Genomic DNA, 24,254 nt, shown 5'->3' on the forward strand with positions numbered 1-24,254 from the left:
CTCCCTCCCCCCCCCCCCCCCAGCTGCGTTGGACTTTTTGCTGTTATTTGGCTTGTGCAAATAAGGATTAATGGAAAACAATTGTGTGAAACACTTTCTCAGAAATAGTTACCAAAACAAATAAAATGTCTATTGCCTCTCCACTTTATAAACAGAGCATCAGAAGGGCAAGGCTTTCTTTTTTTAATGCACCTTTTAATTTAAAACCATGATTAATGTTTGCAGTGGGGGAGAGAGCTGAGCCCTTCAAACTCTACCATGTTCTTATTCTGTCATGCACAACTACACTGCAGCTCTAAGTGTCATATAGCAAAACTTGAGTTCATTTGGTATTAAACTAGTCTAGTCACTATAGCACAAAATATGGGCTATAGATACTTCAGGGATCTTTAAAAGTGTAATCAGGTAACAGACTGATTAAGCCATGGCTCAGCAGTCCATAAATCACATCTACCCTTTTTGCTGGATTCTGGAAATAACTGTAACCCAATAGGTTCATTTAAAGTCAGTCTGGGAATAATCTAAGTTTTATTGTCAACTCCTTTGTAGACTACTGTAGCCTGCCTTTTCTTGGGTCCCTGATGCCTGTATTACAGCTTTATTAAGTGCCAAAGTTATCATTATTGCTTCGCCCCTGTTTATAGTACAGGTACTCACAGGCTTTTGTAATTGTAGCATCTCAGCACCCTAGAAAGTTTCTGAGATTACAAATTATTTTGGAAGGTCAGAAAGCTGAAATGTATTTTTAAAATGTTGGAACTTTTTATGGTAGGTGTTGGAATGATTGTGGATTAAAAGTATCTTTGAAACTGAAATTAGAGTTAATGCATCAAGCAGAGTTTGGGGAACACGTATTGAGCTTTGTCACTTCAGACTTATGCAAGTGAAATTAGAGAAATCAAATGCATACATAAAAAAGACATTGATTGGATATTGACAGAATACAGACACTTAAATTTTGCTGAGCTGTCTAGGACCTCACTTTAGTATGATTTTTAGTCTTTGCTGTCATTAACTTGGTAAAAAAAGGTATAAGTGATCTTTGCTAGCCTAAGTACTGCTAGTAATAAGTCTTTCATTATCTGAGTGCTTTTTTTCATAACGCCTTTCTTCATTATTAGATTATGGAATGTCTGAATACTTCTAGTTCTTTTTTCCTTTAAAATTGTATATTGGTTTAGGGGTAACGAAAGTATTTGCGGAAGCCATTTTTATACTGAGAAAGGTATCTAGTGTAAGTATATTTACTCTTATTTTTTGAAAAAGCACTGTAGAATGAAATCACATTTAGTTTGGTACCATGTGCTTTATAGCTTCTGAGTATCTAAAGATTCATATTAGGGAAAATTAAATGAAGGCATTCTAGTTGCACATTACTGTGGGATGGAAAAGCTGCTCTTCTGAGGTTGTTGTTACAAACTTGATGAAAAGCTGAATGATACTGTTTTGCTGACATCCATTTCCACAAACATCAAGCTTTCTCTCCTCCAAAATGAGTAGAAGGCAGTCAGAAGAAAAGTAAAAATGCGGATACTTCTGTGTGCTTCCCTACAAGAAGGAGGCTGAAACTGCAGGAACTATTTCATCTTGGGATGAAATATGTATTTAAAAAAACTTAAAATATACTTTTTAATTTAAAAAATAAAATAAAATTGCATCTTAAAGAAGGAAAGCTGCATTTCAGTGCATGGTAGCAGGCTCCATCAGGCTTAGTTCAATGTATTTTAAAATAAATATTTATGTTGTCTTCCAAGAGCATTAATTTTGTTCCACAGTTTTTGTCTTTGTCTTGGGTGGAAATTTGGATTGGCACCCCTTCATTTGGGTGGGATTTTTTGTATCATTGATAGCAAGAGTCTGCCTTTATAGTACGTCAGAGCTTCAAAAACATAACCATAAAAGGTTTCAAGGAGATTTGCATTCTCTTTCCTGCTGTTTGACTTGACCTTATTGTGCCAGACTCAGTTAACAAGATTGCAGGCCATCCATTTATATTTTGGTGGCTTATCTTTCAAAAGAAAAGTAAATTGGTGTTTGTGGTCTTTGTAATCACAGACTTCACTTCTCACATTCTCTCTCTCTCTCCCCCTCTCCCCTCCCTTCTGTGAGGTTGTGCCAGGTATATTTTCAATGCTATAACTGCAGATATTCTTAAGCAAACTGTCACAGCAGCTACTGTGTCCCCGAAGGAATGTGTGCCTGTTCCACTATCTGATATAATGGAAAGAAACAGCAGGCCTTGCTTAAAAAAGATTTAATCCCAGATTGCACACAGAGCATGCTCAGTGTACAGATTTGCATTAGTTGACTTTTTTCCCCAGCAAAGGTATTTGATTTACAGAACTTTTTTGGGTTTGTTTTTTTAAGAGTTCTAGAATTTTCTGAAAAGAAAAAATTTTATGGGAGTCATCAAACTGCTGACTTTAGAAGGAATTAATTTGGGTCAAGTTAAGTCAAGATGATTGTTTATAAGGGATGAGCTTTCTAGAAGTAGGACAGAAACTAGGGTTTTACAAATCTTTGTGAAACTATTGCATTCTGACATGTAAGTTTGTAGGGGGTTTTTATTTTTAGGTTAGTTTATAGGCTTGTTTTACCCTGTTTCAACAGTCAGACCCAAACTGGCTTCTGAGATACAGGCAGCAAGCTAGAAGTGGGATAGTATCTCAGAGTTTTGGGAGTATACTGTTTCACAGTTACCCCATCACCACCATCTGAATGTAACCTGCACAAGACAGAAGATGGAGGAAGAGCTATTAGAGAGCTAGCTACATGAGAAGATAATTTAATTGTCATTCTTCAGAAAAAAACAGTAAACTTTAAAAAGGTAACAAATACTTCATAATGGACAACAGAAAAATATTATATTTTTCAGAAATCTTTGTGAAACATTTCTGTGAAATGCACGTACTCCTTGAAGGTGTTTTGCTATGAGACCAATTGGTACTATTTTGATGGGAAGACGTTTTGTTGAAACCTTCTGAACCAACTAGTTAAGAGCAGAAGGAGGGTCTCAAGTCTGAAGCCTTTGCTTCACCCATCAGACAGCACATGCATGATTTCAGCTGTCCAAAATTTTCCCTTTAACTATTTATTTTTTCTGATACAATTATGCTGACATTTAAAATCTCAAAGTATTCTGGTTCTTTTACCTTGCGCTTTCTCATCCCTAGTTTGAAAGTTGAGTTTAGACAAGTCCTAAGTCAGGACTGTATGACCGTGTGGGGTGCTAGAACAAAATGTTCTCTCAGGGTGTCACCATAGAAACATTTGCACAGTATTGAGCTGCTAAATCCAAACAAGCACATGCTGCAGTTCTTAGAAATTGTCAGACAGTGTAGATTGGCCTCCATATTCTGAGTTATGTTTGTGGGTGAATGCTTGCTTACAAACAGGGAAAGCTGTACTAATAATGAGAAGCTGGTTAAATAAGCAGCTTGTATGATTAAAAATTTTCAAAGTAATTTTGAAAGCAGTATTGAATTGTTAAAAGCCAAATCTAACCCTTCTTCAAATGAACACAGCTAAACTCTAGTGAGGTTAAGAGGCTTGGTTGCTAGAAAACTGGGAAGAAACTTCCAAGACTTGAACTATTTTTTTCCTCAGAAATGGGAACATAGAGGTGCATATAAATATCTAATAGTCTATAAAATCTGGAGTTACTCCTGAATCCTAACTGACCCAAAGAAACTGGAGGCTGGAATGATTGTCACTTTCTGTGATTGTTATGATGGCACCTCTTGGCTTCCCCATCAGCCATCAGTTCCACAGCATGAGAGTTCTCAAGTGACATGCCAGCTCTAGAGTTCTGCCCTGTTTACAGTGCTTGTTTTTTCTTAACATATTTGATTAATGCAGGCTTAAAAAAGAAGGGATTACAGGCTGGTGTGTGTTTATTTCAAGAGGATAAGCTTTAGCGCATTGCACAGCCATGTATATCTTGTGAACTGTGTATGGATTAGGAGTAGAAATATATGCTGCCTTTGCTTTTATTAATGAAATATACCAGGTACACATCATCATCTTGCCTATCTTAACCATCTTTTAAACTGAAATTTTTTGATACTTGAGGCAGGTAGGGGTGGAGTAGAAGTGGTGAATGAACTGTAGGCACCAAAGGCTGGAGGAAAAGACATGTTGTTGACCTGCAGGTAATTGGAATGGCTGTAGGGTAGCTAGGGAAGAAAATGGTTTGCCCTTCTTTCCAGAGCCTTAAGACGGGGAGTAAGGGGTAACTTGCTCTAAGCCTCCTTGCAGGCTGACTCCAGAGACATCTGGTATGAGCCAGCTCTCTTCTTTCCCAGTGTCTTTGTTTTGTTGTATAATGGTAGGCCTCGTCCTAAATTAGAGCTGTTTTATAATTGATTTTGTTGAATAACATGGCTTGATTTGGCTAAATATGGAAAAAATGCATGTTAGGAAGTAAAGAGTAAAAAATGTATTTTAGTCTGTGGTATAATACATGTGCTCTTTGTGTAACACGTGCTTGAATGTCCACATATTTTATTGTAAAAAAAGTCTAAATATGACAGTAGTAGTGTTTACTGTAGGCAAACTTTGTGAGAGGCAGACCAGTGCTGTCTGGATTGGAGATAAATTGTACAGACCATTTGCCAGTTTGACTTATCTAAACCTTGTAGCAAATGAAAACTTTTGTAACTTTGGTCAACTATGTGTTAGGTTTTTATACAGGTGGAGCAAAATGTGTTGATATGCTGGGACTACATTTTTCTTTACTGCTTTTTGCAAGATGTGAACTCCAGATAAAATCTTAAAATCCTGTTTCTCCTTTCCTGTTACAGAGTGGTAGAACAAGAAGCTCAGAGATCACAGCAAGTTTCCCAGGACAGAAAAAGTCCCAGCAGAACCAATGGCTGCAATGAAAACAGGCCCATTGACATCCTGGAAATGCTTAGTAAAGCCAAGGATGAATATGAACGAGTAAGGAAATGTCTCTTTTTTTTTTTTCTTTTTCCTTTTTTTTTTTCCTGTTTTTCTCCCCACCCCCCCAAACAAATAAAACCACTACTTCCACTTCTGAATAAGGGGCTTAGGACATCATATGGAGTCCACTGAAATAGCATGCCTTGTGATTTCTGAGAGATAGATGATAGAGAATAATTCTGATATACTAAATTGTCCTGTGCAATGCATTCTAACCCAAGACTGCAAAGTAATGCACCTAATCCATAATTTAATGGGCCTGTATATTCTCATGTTTGAATTGCTACCTTCGGGGGGGGGAAATATAATTTTAAAACCAGATACCTGGAGATGCAGACACAACAAAATATTTTTCTAAAGTAGGTGCATGGGCTGCTTAATCTCAGTACTTGACTACTGTCCTGTTTTGTGAGATCATTGTCAAAGGAAATGTGAACAAATAGGTATATATGTAACACTGTAGAAGAACATACCACTGAACATGTCTGGGTTTGTGATCTTGAAGTTCCACTATTGTAAATATTCCTTACAGTGGCTGACACTTTGGTTTTTCAGTTTTTTCCTCTGTACTGAAAGTCACTGGAGGAGATCCGCTATGATTCATGACATAATCAAGAGCATTCATTGCGCTGCACGCTAAAATGCTTTAGCATGTTGAATAATATAACAGAAGCCCTTTGTGAACTATCCCATGTCTGTGATACAAGCACAGATGTACAATGGCTTAGAGAGAAGGGGTAATGTGGGGAAAAATTCATATCTTAAAACTGTGGGATTTGCAAGTTGCATGAGTTCATAGGTTTTATTTCTGTAATTATTACCTTAGTGGGCAACTCTTTGCCTACTTTTTCATTATTTTTCATTTTTAAGAAAGCCTAACTAGAAACTAGTTTTTAACACATCAGCTGTGTTTTGTTCAAAGAGCAGGCATTCTCTGCCATTGTTTCAGTAGCCTTGTTTTCAGACTGATGTCTCCTTCCCTCCCTCAAGTACACTTTACTAGAAACAGTCTCTGATTTCAGGCAAGATAGGGTGAATACTGATTGTGTGATCCAACTTGAAATGTAGCTTGATAGACCCATTTTACAACGATTTCTACTGCTGTGAGAAAATTTTGTCTGTGAGAAGAGCAAATAAATTTGTACCCAACAGCGTCTGTCTCTTCTTAGTCTCAAAAGAAGTCTTGCGGTATTAGAGATGAGAGATTTAGTATTCAGTACCTTTGCAGACTCTATGAAGCATATTTTTAATAGCTGTAGACTAAGTATAACAATACTGTTCCCCTATCCTTCTGTTCCCCAGTTTACTACTTCTGTCCTGTCTACTGTGTGTCTATCCTTTTAATTGATTTCAGAAGGGTGAGTCTGGTCTCTTTTGCCAGTGCTAAATTCACAAGTTTACATAATGAAGGAGAAAATTAGGAAAGAATTATGTGATATAGTCCTGAGGACCAAATTCATACACGCAGGACGAATATAAGGGTAATATGTGGGAGATCCCAAAAAGGAAACAAAGATTCTGAACATGCCTCTCCCCAAGTATAATAATGCAAGAATGTGCAATAGTAAAGTAATGTGTGAGTATAACATTGCAGAGCTGTGGTATAGTTTTTGCTGTTGTACTGGTGGGAGAAGAGTTAGCACATTAGTAGAGTGCTTGATTCCTTCCAGAACTTGCTTGTGCGGTAGATCACAGCAGAGTTCCTTTTGAGTACGTGGGATTTGAGTCTCTGTAGTATTCTAGATTGTTACAGTACAAGGTGGGATGAGGAGAAAAGAATGAACACGTGGATTAAGCCTTGTATGAGCCAACTTAACTTGTTACTTTCTGACGTAGATTGAGGGCAGGTGAATGCGACAAACCATACAATATATTTGACCCAGGCTAGATACTCATTTCTGAAAATCAGTAATGTGTTTTTTGAACGCTTTAAATACAGATTTTTAAAAAAAAAAAATTGCTTCTGGTTCTCTGAACATCAATGCTGTTTGGGGAGAAGGTGTCTTTGTACGAAGGCCAGCATTGTAGAAGTAGTAGCTTTTGTGAGAGCACAGAAGGAAGTATCAAAACCCGAATGACTCATCTTTCAATGTTTATCCATTGAGACAGTTTTGAAGAAATTGAAGGGTTTTGGGGAAGGGGGGGAGAAGAAAAAAGAAAACATCCCACAAGGACTTACTGTTTTGATAGTGCCCTCTTAGGGTGTGATGAAGCCTTTTCTCCCTCTTTGTCCTTGCAGTATTGGATAATACACATTTCCAACAGATGGCTCTTAAAAATGACTCAGAAAGGATATTCTAGCTTCTCCTCTCCTAATTTTCAGATCTTTTTCATGTGAGAGTACTGAAAAGCTTTTGCTAGAAATGAAGTTCCTAAGCATCATGGATGAAGCTCTGTAGACAAGTAAAATATTGATAAACAGGCCATGGTATGCAGATTTTGTGGTGGACAGTTGACAGCTGTGGTGCCTGTAATACAACAGGGAAATATGCAGGGCATAGACTACAGTAGAGCTACTATATAATTGGGGTTTTTGTGTTGATCTTGATTAGTTGTGTGTGTGTGTTGTTTCTTGATGCTTTTAGAACACTAGTGAAACTAGAATAATTAAAAAATTTCCCTTTTGTATGTGTATGTGAACTGTAAACTGAATCTGTTCAACATAATCCGATAGCCTGCTATGATTGTAGTTATGTAGAAGTTGCCAGATAAACTCAATTGAGCAATGTTGGTCACTTTTCAAGCAAACTTCTTTGGAGAATGTTCTGTTGACCGCTTCAGCTTTAGCAACAAACCTCTGGCACGTTAATTTTGGAACTCCTTGTAGGCAAGGTATGTCAATGTAACATGATGAAGTCACCAACTTGAAGATGGCTTCTTCAGAGACCTTCCCTGTCTTAATTTTTTTTTTTAATTATTTTATGGCACTCGGTAATTACACGTGAATTTGTATTTAGGAGCAGAACGTACTTATCTGCCTGGTACATTCCAGATGGATCATACAGTAATCCTTGTGTGCAGCCCACATGAGATTGGCAGAGTGTCAGCATGAGAAGGGGGCAGAGAGTGAAAAAGAGATTTATGAAGGTCTGAGTGATTTAATCTAGGATTCCAAATCAGCTTAATCCTTCAAGTACTTGCTACATCAAGTCCATATGTGAAAATGAATGAATTCTGAGATACTATTTTTTTTTTTGATGAAGTGAATGGATGCTCTTTATAGTGTAGTGTTTTGTGTGTGTTTCAGTATGAGCATGGAAACATACTGCAGCTTATCCTCTACTGAAGAGAAAACTATGCTTGTCTGATTTTTTTTGTAACCACAAGGCATCCAGTATTTCAGGCACAAAGAGTTTTGACCTTCAAGTTAGTGGTTAAAAGTTGAAAAGATGGGAGAAGCTGCTTCTTGCCTCTGTCCCTAAATCACAATATATAGTCTTGATTTTGTATCTATTGCTTTCAATTAGAAATGGAAAACAAAAGAATAATAAAGCTGAGATTGTTTTTTAAGTTGTTTCTAAAAGTTTAACCTAGATTTTGCTGCTGTGGGTAAGTGACCAGAGCAATCGTTATGTGTTGTGCTAATGTTCACCTCTATCATATGCGTAAGGTGTAGTTTACCTATGGAAAGCTAGACTGTTCTACAGTTTGGGTTTTTTCACTAGTGATTTAAACTGTAATACAATTCCTATATTTGTTTATGTATATATTTATTAAAGATGAAAGTCAACTCGATCTGTAAACATACTGTCTGTTTTTGTCTTGTTCACAGAAAAACAAATTAACAGCTTCTGAAAATACATGTACATGGTTAATTAAATCTGGTGGAAATAAGTCCGTGACAAGCTCTCTTTCCAGCTACTTAGAATGTTTTCTGACAGGATTTTTTTTCTAAGCTGTTTCTACTTTGGGTTTTTGATTTAGTGAAGTGTAGCAAACTTCCTCGTTAGCAGCTAATGCAGATAAAGGATGTAAAAGCCCTTTTTTTTAATATTTCTTGGTGAAAACAGTATGAAGCCAGTTGTCGGATTTTTTTGAATAATAAAGAGTAAAAGCTTTATGACTACATATAGTCATATGGTGGATGTCTTGGTATGATTTTTATTTCCTAAAATTTGTGAATTCCACAGTGTCTTACAAAAATCGGTACTCTGTACATAGTCTGTATTTCAGTCAAAGTGCCATGTAAACAGGATTGTAGTAGTGGGTAAATGTAGACTTAAACTCATGTATTTGTGTTAATTTTTCTTCTTTTTTTTTTTTCCCCCTCCCCCCACCCAAGAATCAGATAAATGACTTAAGTATTATATCAAGTTCTGGAATGCAACAAAATGCAAATCCTCCAAAGCCAGAAAGCACAGAGCCTTCAGAACAAAAAACTTCATTACAAGTGAAAGAGCAGGTATGTTTCATCCAACCCTAAATAAGGTGCTATTTTTTTCATTTAGTACTTCGTTTTGGTACGAAAATATTTTTTTCTTAGAATGCCTGCAGTGTGTTGTCTGAAGATATTATTGCTTTAAATAAACTAATGGGTTTGAAGAGTTTTAGGATCCTAAATTCTGTCTTTTGACTTAGCATTTTAAAATATGAGGCAATGTCCACACTGCTGTGAATATCCCAGTATGTTTAAATGGGCTAACTTGGATTCTGGAAGAAGTCAGTCTGTGGTAATGTGCAGGATGACTTGCAGAGCCAGGAAGCAAGAAAACAATTACCTCTGCCACATTATTGGACTGAATATGGCATCAGTTAGCTGTACATGTTGTTGCAGTCTTTCACACATGAACTCAAGCCCTGTTTTCTCATGTCTGAGAGATTTACTGAAGGTTTATCTGTGCTGCCTTCAAAGCCACAGTCCTGCTAACTTAAATCGGGAGTGAATTGTTAGTCAGAAATGGAAAGCGCTTCAGTCATGGCAGCACCAAAGTCCCTTTGGCGTAACTGGAAGTGTGTTTACCTATCTTCTCCCATACTTCTGTAGCTTGCATTGAACCTTTGCTTGTATCACTGTTTGGTAATGATATCAGTCAGCTTGGCTGATTCCTTCATGCTTATATTGTGGAAAAAGTGTGTGTGTTTTTTGTTGGTTTGCTTTGCAGTTTTTTGTTTTGTTGGGGGCAGGGGAGGAGTATTGTTTGGGGTTTTTTTCCTATGTTAAGAACTTTTTGACAATATATTCCTTCCTCTGCAGGAAGGGAAATATTTAAAAAAAAAAAAAAAAAAATTGGGGAGGGATGTTGCTCAAATTATAGTAATACGAGTGTTGAGATCTGTTTCAGGTAAGTGCAGATACAGCATGTTGAATCACCATGTATCCAAATATCTACAAATTCTAAAGCTTGGTGTTACTACTGTAATTAAAGTTTAAACTACAGTAAAAATGCTAGTGAAAATAACCTGCTTTATGTAAATGATGTCTTTGAACCACGGGAAACTTGTTACAAAATACTTAGTATCATCACTGGAGTGGCTGGAACAGGTAGCAATAGTTCAGTATTTGGCTCCGTTTTCTAGTAAGCATTTCAGCACAAGGAAGCTGTAACTTCGTACAAGATTTTTTAGAGATTAAAAAAAAAATCTGCAATAACTAAGTTCCCTGTAACACCTAAATAACTTAGGCCTACTTACAGTGCCACCCAGTGGGCACGGAAAGGTCAGTAGTGGTTTTCCTCAGAACATACCCCACTGAGGTAAGCTGCAAGGCCTGCCTTCTGCCCTTGCCATAGTTTACACTTGTGTTTCTGATGCAATAAACCACCGTGTCTGTGAAATGAAATGCTCTATGAAAATGTGTGCAACCTTGCACTTAGTACTTGTAAACAAAATACTTTGTAGTAGTAATAATTTCCAGTACAGGTTAGGGCTTGGGTATGGGCAGCAGGAATCTGTTATGGGGTAGTAACAGTTAATGAATTAAATTGGGGGTATGGAGTTTGCTGGGATTATTGGCTATCACAGTCCCCTCTACCCCTCAGCAGCACCTCTGCTTTTGAATCAGCACAAGTGATAGACTGACCCCTGGCAGCCAGCTCTGCTTGCTGCATGCCTGGTCTTGAGACCTGGTAGCAGAGTTTCCTAAGGCTTTGTTTTAAAAGAAGATACTTTCTTTTGGATCACTCCATGTAGACTGTACACAATCAGCTGAAGTGCCCCACCTGACAGTGCATGGAATTGCAGAACAGAAATCAAATAACTAGCAAACGAAAAATTGGAAAGATAAGCTTCTAACAGATTGTTCTGAAGTAATTCAAGGGAAACAGTAGATTTATAAAACAGGTGAAATGGTGTATTTTTAATTCTGTTGAGCTATTTAAAATTGTAAGTGCAGAGATATTGGAAAAAATTAATTGGGTAATAAAAGTAAAGCTAGTTAACTGGGTTCAAATATATTACAAATGTGTTTGTTCTTAATCACATTTTTAATAACACGGACAGCTGGAAGACTACTGGAAAAACATTCCATTTCATCTGTAAAAATACATTTTTCATCTAACTGAAACATGTGACCAGTGGACTTAAAGTGTGCATATAAGTACGGTGAGATTCCTAAACCCCCTCCAAAATGTCACACTTGTATGTTGATTGACTAACTTTATTTCATGCTAAAGATATCACAGACTTGGGAATAAAAATAAATGTTTTCTCTGTGATATTCTGAAGTTCAAGTTTTTTATCTTGGCAGTTCAAAATGAAAATCAGTTGTATCATGAAATGCTTTTGTGCCAGTGATTGGCAAAACTGAACTAGAACACTGAAATTAAACTTTATAGTGCCAGCTCTGACTGCTGGTTCATGTTTCAACACATCTGAAATTATTTCTGGAGAAACCCTCTGAGGAGCAGTCTGTTCCTATCAAGTAAAGTGATCATGTTGCCTTTTTGCAGCCCCCGCTGATAAGGGTCTTCATAACCCACGGAGTTGATGATACGCTCAAAATATACCTCAGCCAGAGTTGGGACAGGCAAAAGATGTGTTCTATACTTCAGGCTGGAAATTAACTTCATGTTTGAGACTGTATCCACGTAAGGGGCTAGTCTGACTTGGATCAGAGCATGGTAGAGATTTCTGTTTATTACTTGACTATTGTAATGTATTAATGAAGGAAAACTAGTCAATTTATCATACTGAAGTGAAAAGCTGAGTCTGAAATGAGATGGAATAGTGATTTTTCTTTTAATGGAATCTTTACAGTTGAAGGACAGGTCTCCAGAACAGTAGGATCGGTGGAGAAAAGTAAGAACAACTTTTTAGGAAGAATTCCTAACATAATTAACAAGGTTTATAAACTATAGATTAGTATAGAGACATATAGAATGTCTCAGCTGCAAAATGAAAGTGTGCCTGACTTTAAGTTAGCTAAAAATGGGTAACAACAATGGCAGTAGAGATTAGTAACCTGGGCAGAAGTCAATATGATTTCAAGCTCAAGGGTTTTTTTGTTAGGCTACTTGCATGCTACCTGTACTGCCGTGCTTTCACTGCTGTTATCTGTGCTAATAAAATTAGAGCTAGCATAGCAATGTCATGGTACAGTAGTTGTTGTTATTGTAAAATAGCATCTTTGTTTAGACGTACCGTCAGAATACACTGGAATTGTGCTGCAGGCCATTCAGTCTTCTGAACAGAATGTTGTATTTTAGTCCAGCTGTTTTACATAACTTCTGGTCCTGTGCAACCTAAAAAAAAAAAAAAAAGGAAAATTTTGAGGTTGAGGGTGTTAATAGCTTTTTCTTTTCTCTTTAGTGAGGCACATTTTTAAACATTTTCAGCAAAATATTTGAAGATGATATCCTTAAAATCAGATTTTTCTAACAGTGTCAGTGCTGTAGGCTAGATATATATTTTTGGGAGAAACTAAAGGACTGGTAGATGTAACTGTGTGTATATATACACACTTTTCAAGGCGATATATATACATATGTTTAGGTTTATACAGATTCTTTTACCTATTGTTACATCTATCGCATTGTTAATGAAAAGGGTGAGAAGAACTGTCTAGGCATGTATTGCTAGATCAGTTGTGTACCTTCAGGTTTCTTTGTTCCTTTCCCATCTTTTAGGCCATTTAATTATTTCCAACTCTATAAATTCTATGTGGATTTTGTTCAACATGTATGTTTCCCCCTCGCCCCTGAAGTGCCTTGTGTAGTTCTGGCTGATCGATGATGGCAGGCGCCATCTTAATGACAGTCTGTGCATAGAAGGCTGTAGAGAAAAAGCTTACATAGACAGGATGTTCCTTGTAAATGAAATTGATTTCAAAATTCCTGTAAATAGGGCACACTTGATATCCAAACTGTATTTTAAATGCATTTGACCTAGTTGTCTTTCATAGTTTTCTTGAAATTGTAATAGACCGTGTGAGATGCACAGTGGTATGTATATTTCTAAACTGAAAACTTCCTGTTCCCTTCTTTCTAGCCATTTCAGTCAAGGCAGAAGCATCTGACTTTGGAGGAACTGTTTGGAACGTCTGTACCAAAGGAACAGCCCGCAGCTCCGTATCCCAATCCAGAGAGAATGGAAAAGTTGCAGACTGACACCTCTGCCAGAGAGCAGCACAGCTTGCTCTTGCCTTTTTCCTTTGACCAGTCAACAGTAATACAACAATCACTAGGGAAATCTGAAAGTCCAAGCGTTAAAACCAGTGCCAATCCTTTGAAAAAAAAACCACCTATGCTAATACCTCCAGCTTCAGTTTCCCAGCCTGATGTAAAAAATGTTTCAAGCTATTCAGTTCGTTTAAGCCCTATTCTTAATTCAGCCTCGACAATGGAAGCTGCCCCTGCTCAGATGCTTCCTGGCTTAAAACAAAGCAACAGTATAATGCACGTTATGCAGCAAGCTGCCAAGCAGATATCCCCACTAGTGAATCAGCCGCCATCTGAAGTGAACCACGCTCCACAAAATCTAATGGCTGGCCAAAGCCAGCTTATAGCACCCTTGATGTCAACAAATACAGGAACTGTCTCAAATACATCCCATACAAGTGTTGATCTTCTCCAGAAACTCAGGTTGACCCCACAGCATGACCAAATGCAACAGCAGTCTCTCACTAAGACTTCCTTAACGCCAAACATCTCTGCCTCGGTTGGCCAACTTGCAACACCAGAAAGCTTCAAAGAATCTCACAGTAAGCCATCAACCTTGAACAGCAAGATAATCTCTCCCCTTCAGGTATTCTGTGGGTTTTTATATCCATGAAGCTTTAAACTGTTTTTAGACTACATGTATTTTCCCTTGGAAAATGTGCTGTTAGTTATTTTTAAAAGGCTAATATATAAGGACTTCCACTGTGTGATAGTGATTGAATTGCTAACTTAGAAATCCAATTTCATTAGTTTTCTATCATTAGCATCTGCTATCAGTGACAGACCTGTCTGTAGAGGAGGAGGTTTTTTCAAGCTGGTGCTGTTAGGAGTTGAATAAGTCCTAAAGAATTCATCTGTACTTGTGTCAGAAAAATACTGCTAAGAACTGATGATCTGAGAAGGGACAGAAGGTTACAGACTGATCAGCGTTATGAGAGTTGATGCTGTGGAAATCTAGCCTGTACCTTCTTTGAAGGTACAAAATTAACCATTTCCTGCTTCTGGTTATTTTGCTTTGGATGTTTTGTACTCCTTCAATTTTGACCCCCTTCTGCTGGGAATACCTGTGGGCTACACTGAGATACTGTTAGTTATTTAGTAAAATGGATTGTTAACTGATGTATTTTGTTTAATTGACCGCCTTGGTTTATTTTATCCTAGTATCGCTTACAAAAGACCTCTTAAATTTTTTATTTCTTGGGGGAGAATCTGTGGTCTATGCCTTAATATAAGCCAAAGCAGTAAATTTGTTTTGAGAGACTAGGTGAAAATGTCACTGCTAGTCTGTTAAGGTTAATGCGTGTGGCTTTGTGTTATAAATTATTTTCAATTAGTGTTGCTCTGCTGTATAATTGGCTATCTCAGTAGTAAAGACACTAATGAATTTGGGTTATTTGATTTCTTTTTTCTCCAAAGGGAGTAACTTTCTGTAGTGCCCATCTCTGAGGTTATCCAGAGACTTCTCTTTGTTTTGTTGCGTTTTTATTTTATTTACAGTCATGCAGACTTAAGCCAGTGTTCGATCGTGTCTTCTTGCATCTTGGGTACAATGATAATGCAAGAATAAAAACCACCTAACTGAACTACTTACAGCTATATCTGTATGAATTTCCTAACGTTTATTATTATCCAGTGCTTGCCGCTGGGTTTTAACAAGATCTTTGGTAGCCCTGTCTGGGTCAGCTGCTACTCTTTGCTATGATATGGTGATGACTTACTCATAACAGAGAACTAATCAAAAGCTCAACTCTTCAGCCTGTAACTTGTCCTAAGCATTATTTTAGAATACCCTGTATTTTTCAAGTGTTGTTTTTCTGTCCTCAGAAGAGTTATCCCTGTCTTAATGTTTAAGAAATCGGTATGTTTTCATTGTGGTGTCTTTCTAATTACCTTATTTCTAATCTACTGCCTTTGTTCTTGAAAATTTTCAAGATGACTGTGACTGCTACGTGCTAGGATTATTTTACTAGCGATCACCTCTCGAGATGTTTGGACTGATTCATTTTGCAGAGGGAGGAGGAGGTCCAAGTACAGCATTGAGCAGCTATCTTGATCTGGTGTTGAAGAACTGTACATTCTGAGCAGTATTTTTCTTTTGTATACTACTAAACCTTGGTACAGATTTGACTGAAGATTGTGACATCTTTGAACACTTAGAAAAGTTGGCTGGGTTTATCCGTAACTGCCCTTGACTGCATTTATTCAACATCTGCTTGATAGCCTTGGGAATTAGCTCTTCATATGCCAGTCTTATACCCTTTTTTTTTCCTTCCACCATGTCCACTGTGTGTACATATTTTCATTAGACAAAATTCTCCGTAGTCCAAATATACTCTCAAACTAGCAAATGACTTCTTAAATCTTGTGTAATTAGACTTAAGAATTTGATCTTGTGCTTGCTACCACTTCATAAAGCTAATTTTATTTTTGTCATTAAGGACTATCAATTCCCTGAGTGTTTTTCATTGCAGTTCAAGTAAGCTAAGTACTGTCTGTTGCGAAGGGTTTTTTCCTGTTCTGTGTTGCCAAGAGGTATTCCAAATGGCTACAACAAGCCTTTCAAAGAATGCCACAGGAATTTACTAACGTACCTTATCTACGTGCCTTTTATTGTATTTTCTAATATTTTATAATATTATAGTCTTGAAATCTGACTAAAGAAATAACTGGATGCTGTTTGTAAAGGTATAAAATACTTCTGAAATTCTACCAGAAAACAGCATTTAATTTTTGTGGAGGTGATTAGACCGAACTCCTAGGAAAAAAAATACTGAATTTAACCTTCCTGGCAATTTACCAAACTTATTACAAGGTACTGAACTCTTCACTTCGTAGCATTTGTTTTGTTCCCAATTTCAGTGTTCATGTTTAGAATTTTTTTTAACTGTAGTAACTGTGTTTTGTTGTGGCTTTACAGGTTTGCTGTAATATTGAAAGCATAAAACATAAATTCAAATCTTTCCTCTTTTTCCAATTTCCCATTGATTATATCACTTTTACAAAATGAATAGCATTACATCTAAAATCTGCTGAAATTTACATTTTTGTGCTTTCATAAAAACAGAGAACCACCACTGGAAATTGAGCTGTGGATGATAACTTGTGAATTATGCTTTCTTTTTAACTTAGACTGTACAACAAAACAAGGAATCAGAAGTATTTCCACAGCCGAAGACTTTGTCTAAAGCAAGTCAAGTAAGTGAATAAATACTTCTGCTAATTGTTTGCTCGTTTTCTTAAAAAAAAAAAAAAAGGGGGGGGTAGAGGTGTAAAACTGGTAAGCAGTTGGTATCTCAACTAGTCATTGCCCACTGACCATATTTAAAGTGCTGTGATGAAGCAGAAAGAAGCTGTACTGAAGCAAGGGGGAGTTTCTGTAGACTACTATGAACGAGTACACTACTCGGTTGTACAGTGCCTCTTATTGTTGATGCTAATGCAGAAAAGAGAATCCATTTTTCGATCTGCAATCTTGCATTCATTTTGCACCATTTGAACTGTTTTTTTTAATCTTGTAAGCAAGCAGTACTAATGCTATAATATTGCAGTAGGGTCTATTAGCCTTAGCCCAACCTTAAGTACCCCAGAGGCATAAAATGCAGTCCTTGCCTTGCTGTCTCTTTCAGTTTTCCTGAGATACCTTGCATTTTATGAAAAAGATACCAAGCAAAAAAAAAAAAGAAGGAAGATGGAGGAAGAAAAGAATGACAAGCATTTGTTACTGCAAAACTTTCTAATAGCAAGTTTTAGTGATCTGACTACAGATTTAACACTATTAGAACTGCCTTTGAATAACAGTTCAAAATAATGTCAATATAAAGTTTCAGGTTGCAGTTAAAAAAAAAAACTGGTAATAGTCATGTCTTCAAGAATTGTTTTTAATTATGTATTCTTTTCAGGATACCATCTGTAATTTAATTCTACTTTTCCTTTACCTACCTCCTCCTTTTTCAAATCTGTTAAATTGCCTCATTCTAGCCCAACTTGCACTACATAAAAGCAGTTTTAGTAGCGTGCCCAGATCTGATTGTGAAGACAGTAAAAATGGTCCTGCTTAAAGTAAAATGCTGTTTTAGCTACTGGCCTGCTATAAGACAAGCCATACAGTCTGTTCATGATATAGCAAATAATCATCTAAATAAAAGCATTTTACATGGTTATTGGAATTTTAAGAAATGTGTGCATGTTGTGTGGTAAACTGCGTTTGCTCGTTTAAACACGTTGTCTTCAGCTGAAATCCCATGCTGTAAGTCTTCACAGTTTTGACTATAACAGAATCAATCTGCTAGTTCTACTGTTGTTGATGTTGTTATATATGCATTAACTTCAGATGGCTTTGCAGTTTTTTTTCTTCTGAAGATTTTTGGTTATCCAAAGGGAACTCTTTCTGCTGACATATCAAACATCTTGATATATCACTTTTAGTCTTGCTTTCTTTTGAGTGAGATTGGCTTGTTTATTTTCTTTTTTTTTTCCCCACCATGTTGGTCATTCTGGAAGCATGAGCAAGATGTAGATTATCATACTGAATAATAATTGCAGTTATCAGGAGATGTCAGAGTTGCTCAAAGCTGATGTTTATTCACGTCCACTTTATGCAAATATAATATTCCTATACATTTGCAATTTATGTTTAAAAGGAAAAGTGGTGAAGGCAGTGTGTGGATTTCTGTAATTAAATGGACACAGACCTGTGGAAGAATGAGGTGGGAAGATAGTCCTCAAAATATTCCTGTCTCCCTTCCCCCCAAGGGAAAATTTACTTAGAATGAGAATTTTTCAATGTACTCCAATGCTTTAATTATAGTTCATCAGTCATTTTAAATATCTTTGAGATACTTTACTTCAAATTATAAGTGTATTTGTTGGAGGCCATAGAAGCGGGGAGGGGCGGGAAGCAGGACTAGCCTTTCTGTAAACTCCCAAGGAAAATAATAATTTGCAAAACAACTACAGGCTCCTTCGATTACCTAGGTGAAAAGCTCATCTCTTATTCTACGTGTTATGTTTCAAAAATTCTGGAAGGTAGCAACCACATGAGGAGGAAGGAGTCTGCATACAAGAATATTGAAGACTGTTACCTTCTTCAGCTTTTAAAATGAGAATTACTACTGATATTTATCTTCATAGGTAGATATTTCTTCATTAAGAGCAGCTATTCTGTAATATCTGACTGAATAATAGTGGCTACAATTTTTTTTTTATGCTCGTCTCTCCAGCCTTTATAACAGCATTCATTCTTACTGGACACAGTGCTTATTAATTTTCTGTTCTTTTTTACAGGTTGCACCTCCGCAGTTTGTGACAGCCACAACTACAGTAACGCCTTCAATCCTCTTGTCTCCTAGTGTTTTTCAGCAATCAGCTACAAAAGCTACTGAAGTGGAGAATAAAGCCAATTCCTCTTCGCCTTTAACACTTGGAACAACAGAAGTTCAGACTATACCTCCTACTGTTCTCAGTAGGTCGCAGCTTCAAGAAGCACTGATACATCTAATAAAGGTCCTGTCTTTACAGAGCTCAAATTCTGAGGGATGGGGTTCCAAGTACAGTAGCCAGTACTGAGAAATTCTGTACCCCTATAACTCCTTTTGCCCTGAAACATTACAAAAGTTGTTCCTTTCTGTTGGAAGGGGTAGATTACTCTACACTGTACACATAGTATGGCACAGCTTGCTCCTTTTGGTTGCGAGATGGAGGACTTAGAAGGACAGAGCTGTACATTGGATGTGTTCATTCACATCCCTATGAATTTGTGGGTGGGTGAAGGAAAAGTTGCACTAGTAGAAGCCCTGGTATGGGGATGGGGGGGTTGGTTTTGTTGTTTTTGTAAGTGTTCCTGCTTTTCCAAGGAAAGCTTTCCTGTTTCCAGTTCCCTAGAACTGTTCCTGATCTTTAACTGAAGTATGTGTCTTTGAAATGGAAATTGTAAAGTTCTAGTTCTGCCATTTCTAGGGACTAAAAAGTTCAGTTGAATTAAATCTGTGATGTTGGGAGTAGCCATGCAGTGAGATCATTTTGACCTCTAACGTCATGGTGAAGTTGCCATGAATGGCAAACCGTTCTTTGTTAACTCAGGATTCTCTTGCCCCCTCCATGCTGATGTTAGTAGAGCTTACACCCAGAATGCAAGTCTAAAAATAGCAAACAATATCTTCCCAGCGATAAAGTTGTTAGGACCAAAAAGGGCAGCTACCAGATCCCATCATCAGCTAGGTTGCCTGATTTATCTATGTTGTTCCTTTTTACATAATGTTTTTGTGTATTGGTGTGCATGGTTTTTTTTCTTTTTAAAGACTTAAACTACCTTACTTGTAAGTCTTGCATCTGAGCTCAACTGCCAGAAGTCTTATTCTCATTAGAGACATAGCGCACCGATTCTCACCCAGTAGTCTGAGGAACATCATTGTGGTGATCAGAGAGCTGATTGGAATATTTGTCTCTAATCTTCTCTTTATGTAGAGAGAGAGCTGAATGAAGACCAAAATAGGCATACCCTGCAGCATGGGAGTACTTGCACAGCACTCCAAGCAGGATACCAAATTTGCTATGCAGATATTGTAAAAAGAATATTACATCTTCAAGCTAGGTGATTAGATACCAGTTTTGTAAACTTGTTATTTGAAGGAATTAAACTCAGAAAATATCTCTAAATATTGTCTATAGGTTAAAAGAATTCACTCCCAGTAATGCTTTGACATGAGAATTCTTGTATAACACACTGCAATCCCTTTCAGGCTGGTCTGACAGATAGAAGTAACGTTATTTCTGACACTCGTGCAGACTTTATTTGGGAGCCTGTACACAGGATGGAATTCCCTCTGTCCAAAACTAAGGTTTGGACTCTGGAGGGAGGTGAAATTATGTGGCCAAGGCTGACCTAGTGACCCCTGTTTTTGTTTGAGCATCCAATGTGCTCAGTGATCTCTTTAGCTGTCTTAGACTTTGAACCATGAAGCTGGTATGTTGTCCAAAAAGCATTGCCTTCTGTACAAGTATGCAGCTAGTTCCCTTCTCTTAACGCTCAGATAGCTAGCACTATAAGGAATCCTTATGCACAACTTAAATGGCATTAAATTAAACTTTTTTTTTTTCATCTTTTTACTGATGTTTCTAATGTGTTTTTTTCCTGCAGAATGATTCCCATTTTCTCAGCACTATTCATGAAGTCTACTTGCAAGTCCTAACCAAGAATACAGACAACATCAAGCTATAATCGAAGCTAAATCTGCTTAAAATATATCCATTTTAGAAACAATTATGCCTCGTCTATAAAACTAATATTTTTGTAAAAGAATACTTAGTTTTCAACGTCTTGAATTTGAACCTGTTAGGAAAGACTATTCCTTAAATACTTACGAAAGTAACGTTCTCAGAAGTGATCTAGGTTTTCACTGTGATCATCACCAGCAAACCTTTGTTTTTATTGGGGAGGGGACTTTAAGTTGCATTTGAGCTCTCATTAGCATTAAGTGAATGTGCAAATGTTTGCTCTGGCTTTCATTCCTACCTGTATTCACTGTTCAAGGATTAGAGACTCAATACTATTTAAACCAGCAAATACCTAGTACAGTACACTACACCACACCAGAACAAAATTTAGTTGTGGGAACCTGGTTCCAGTTTGAAGGACTAAGGAAAAGGAGAGCAAAATGCCTTGTGATTAAGTTGGCAGGTGTGGGGAAGGAACAGATCTGGAAGCCAGGCCTTTGGAGAGAAATCTTTAACAAAAGGTTTAAAAATGTGATTTGCTCAATACATTGACAGTCTCTACCTAAGGCACATGAATTCATCTTTTAAATATTCCATTAATCTTATTTGCTTCTGTGTCGCTGACATTAAACAGGTATCCAAGTGAGTAAGGCCATTTTCTCTAAAAAGACAAAATTTGAAGCATGCAAAATCCTCAGTGATTGTATCTTTTTTTTTTTTAAAAGCAACAGAGTTGTTCTGTTGCATGTTGAAGTTCTCTTGTTTTAAATTTATAGTTAGGAGACCACCACTGGAAGACCCTCTTACTGTTCAGCAGTGTTTGATATAATTTAAATACTTTGTTTCCCTTTTAGCTTAAGGATGGACCATGTCATAGTTGGCTTTCATTCCTCGGTTGTGTTGGAACTGCAGTGTTGAAAACTATGCAGATGGGGAACAAATGCATGCTTTTCTTCTGTTGCCCTCTCCCCAAATTGTTAGTGCACACTTCATAGTCTGAAGTTTATCTAATTAAAATGTTATCGCTTCTTATATGTGATTTAATAATTCACTATTCACTAATGTAAGAATTTAACTGGATTTAATTTTCCCATTTGAAATCAGAAAATTTCTAATTATAGTTTCTTATGCTGCTGTGTTGGTTTACCCATGGCTTGTATTTATTTCTTAAAGGCATGCAAAGGTAATTAATAAGACTTCAGGTCCCAACTTTCTCCAGCAATAGTAGTTTTAAAGGATGCTTTTCCAGTAGAAAAGTTCTGGTTTATTGAGTAAAAAGATAATCTGTAGTGAGTTATGCTGCACTGCTGCTTCTTTTCCCTCAAGCACTATTGAAATATGAAGAAAAAAATTGTTTGGCTCCTTACAACATATATGTATGTGTATATATCCTAAGGATTAGTTAATGTTGACATAGTCAAGGTGCATGGTCATTTCATTGGAAACTAGTAACTGAGCTTTAATTGCCACTTATTCACAAATCGGTATGTTTTAGATACAACAAATATTTACATTTTTATGTATTTGATCTATTTTAGTTTTTTTCATAGCTTTTTAGTGGAAAATATATTTTGTTTAGCACTACCTGCCTTCTGAAAAGCTCTTCTCAGCCTTTGAGTTCAGCATTTCCAGTTAAAATATGTAGTATTTTGTTAGAAAAATGTGCAAGATTCAGGGAAAGATGCTAATGTCATGCACATTCATCAAGAAATATATTGGCTTTAATAGTAGCATTTGAATTCAGCAATAAAAACTCAGCCTTGTTAAGGAAGAAGGAGCTTCCTACATAAATTCTGGAGTTATAATACTGTGGATATGCATAAACAATGAGACTCAAATTAGATCTAAGGTCTAAACTAATTTGTTTTGTTGGGTTTTTTAGAAAAAGTTTCACTAAAAGGGACAAACCAATGAGTAGTTCCTCTGAACAAAAAAGGATATCCTAAACCAAATAGAGAGTTGCTTTTTATCTGGATTTAGCAAAGATTAAGTCCGTAACTTCACTTCATATGGACAGCTTCCGGTTTCTTGTTTCTAAGAATAGAAATGTTGGAAGGTGATAGTGCAGATTTGTACTGTTTGCTAAATACAGTCATATCCAAAGAACTATAGAGATGATAGGAAGGAGTTGTATTTTGAGTTCTTCAGTCATATACAGTTGACAAAAGTAATACTGTTTAGAGTAGCAATGCTGTTATGAGAGTTTGACTCTACTTTGAGTATCCTTAACTTGTTTCCAGCTGTCCAGGAACCCCCCACAAGCAGTTGGCAGATCCTCACTTTACTTTGGTTTTGCATTATTGGTTTACTTCCCACCACCACCCCCAACTTTCAAAATTAATTGGAAGAGAAACAGAGTTGAAATCATAGTTACTAGGCACACATTTTTACAACAAGCAAGCCTGTTTTCATCTTGAACACCTGCACATGTTTGTTCTGACCTCTCTACGTGTAGCCAGCAGGCACTGGAACCAACCTAGGTGTCAGCTAATACACCACAGAGATCTATGACAAGTGCCAGGGTAGTGGGTTTAACAGATAAACCTCTTTAATGAAAAGTTGCATTGTAAAACGCAAGCTCAACCACAGTGTAGAATTAGAATTTATTTTTTTTTAAATGTGGACTGTGTTATTTAACAACTTTTTTCCTGATTATTTTAACTTTTTGTATAAATCTAAAATTGCCAGCTTGTCAAAGTGCTTGATTCGTGTTATCCGCATGTAGGGATAACTAGTGTGTAGGAAGTTACCATGGGTCATCACAGGAAATTATTGTGACCATTTTCAAGTGTTGTCTTTTTTTTTTTTAAACTACTGGCTTAATGGGATTTTACCTATTAGTTCTGAGAATTAAAAGATTATTAGTTTAGACTATACTCTCCAAATTAATTGTATTATCTAAGCATGTGTTTTGTGGCTAGCGTTAAGTCACTTTAAAAAAAAAAAAACAACAAAACCAAACAAAACACAACAAACATAAAAACCCAAACCACCTCAAACCTAATCAAAGACAGTTTTAAAACCTACAGCTGATGAATTGTTCAGGAAAATCAAAATTCTCAGTTTTGTAGTTAGACTTTAGCTGCTGTTATTTAACAATGCAAAGTTTATATGAAAGGTGCCTAACAGCTATTAACTTAGAAGCAGTATATCTTTCCAAATTAAACAAGATTTGCAGAATGATTGAATAAAGTTCCAAAAAAATTTAAGTGATTAATTTTGATTTCATATAAAATGTTTAATTCTGTGTATAAATACTCAATATAATATTTAAACACTCGCTGCTGGATGGATCTCATTTTTGCTTGCATTTCTAATTGCTTCATTTTGGTATATTTCTGAAACCCATTATGCCATGTGTAGTCACTGATACAATTTCTGAAATATTTTTGAAAACAAACTTTAATTTGGGACTTCTTGTTTTTAAAAAGTATTCTAAACAAATCAGCCACCTTTTTGCCAGGTATTTGGGTTGCTTTGTACAGCATATCTTAACAGGAGGAA

The 24,254-nt window shown here is 36.6% G+C and overlaps 1 protein-coding gene across 1 annotated transcript in view; it reads left to right on the forward strand.

Moving 5' to 3' along the window:
- Positions 1–22,766, forward strand: part of DCP1A (decapping mRNA 1A) — a 37,588-nt gene extending 14,822 nt beyond the window's left edge. Inside the window, exons 5-10 of the mRNA XM_009334231.1 lie at positions 4,803–4,941; positions 9,227–9,346; positions 13,369–14,124; positions 16,668–16,733; positions 18,822–19,040; positions 20,674–22,766. Of these exons, the coding sequence (XP_009332506.1) occupies positions 4,803–4,941; positions 9,227–9,346; positions 13,369–14,124; positions 16,668–16,733; positions 18,822–19,040; positions 20,674–20,754 (1,381 nt within the window). The 3' untranslated portion in view covers positions 20,755–22,766. The remainder of the gene's footprint in view (positions 1–4,802; positions 4,942–9,226; positions 9,347–13,368; positions 14,125–16,667; positions 16,734–18,821; positions 19,041–20,673) is intronic.
- Positions 22,767–24,254: the final 1,488 nt, after the last annotated feature.

Source organism: Pygoscelis adeliae, unplaced genomic scaffold (genome assembly GCF_000699105.1).
Source record: "Pygoscelis adeliae isolate BGI_AS28 unplaced genomic scaffold, ASM69910v1 Scaffold411, whole genome shotgun sequence".
In the NCBI taxonomy this organism is placed as follows: domain Eukaryota; kingdom Metazoa; phylum Chordata; class Aves; order Sphenisciformes; family Spheniscidae; genus Pygoscelis; species Pygoscelis adeliae.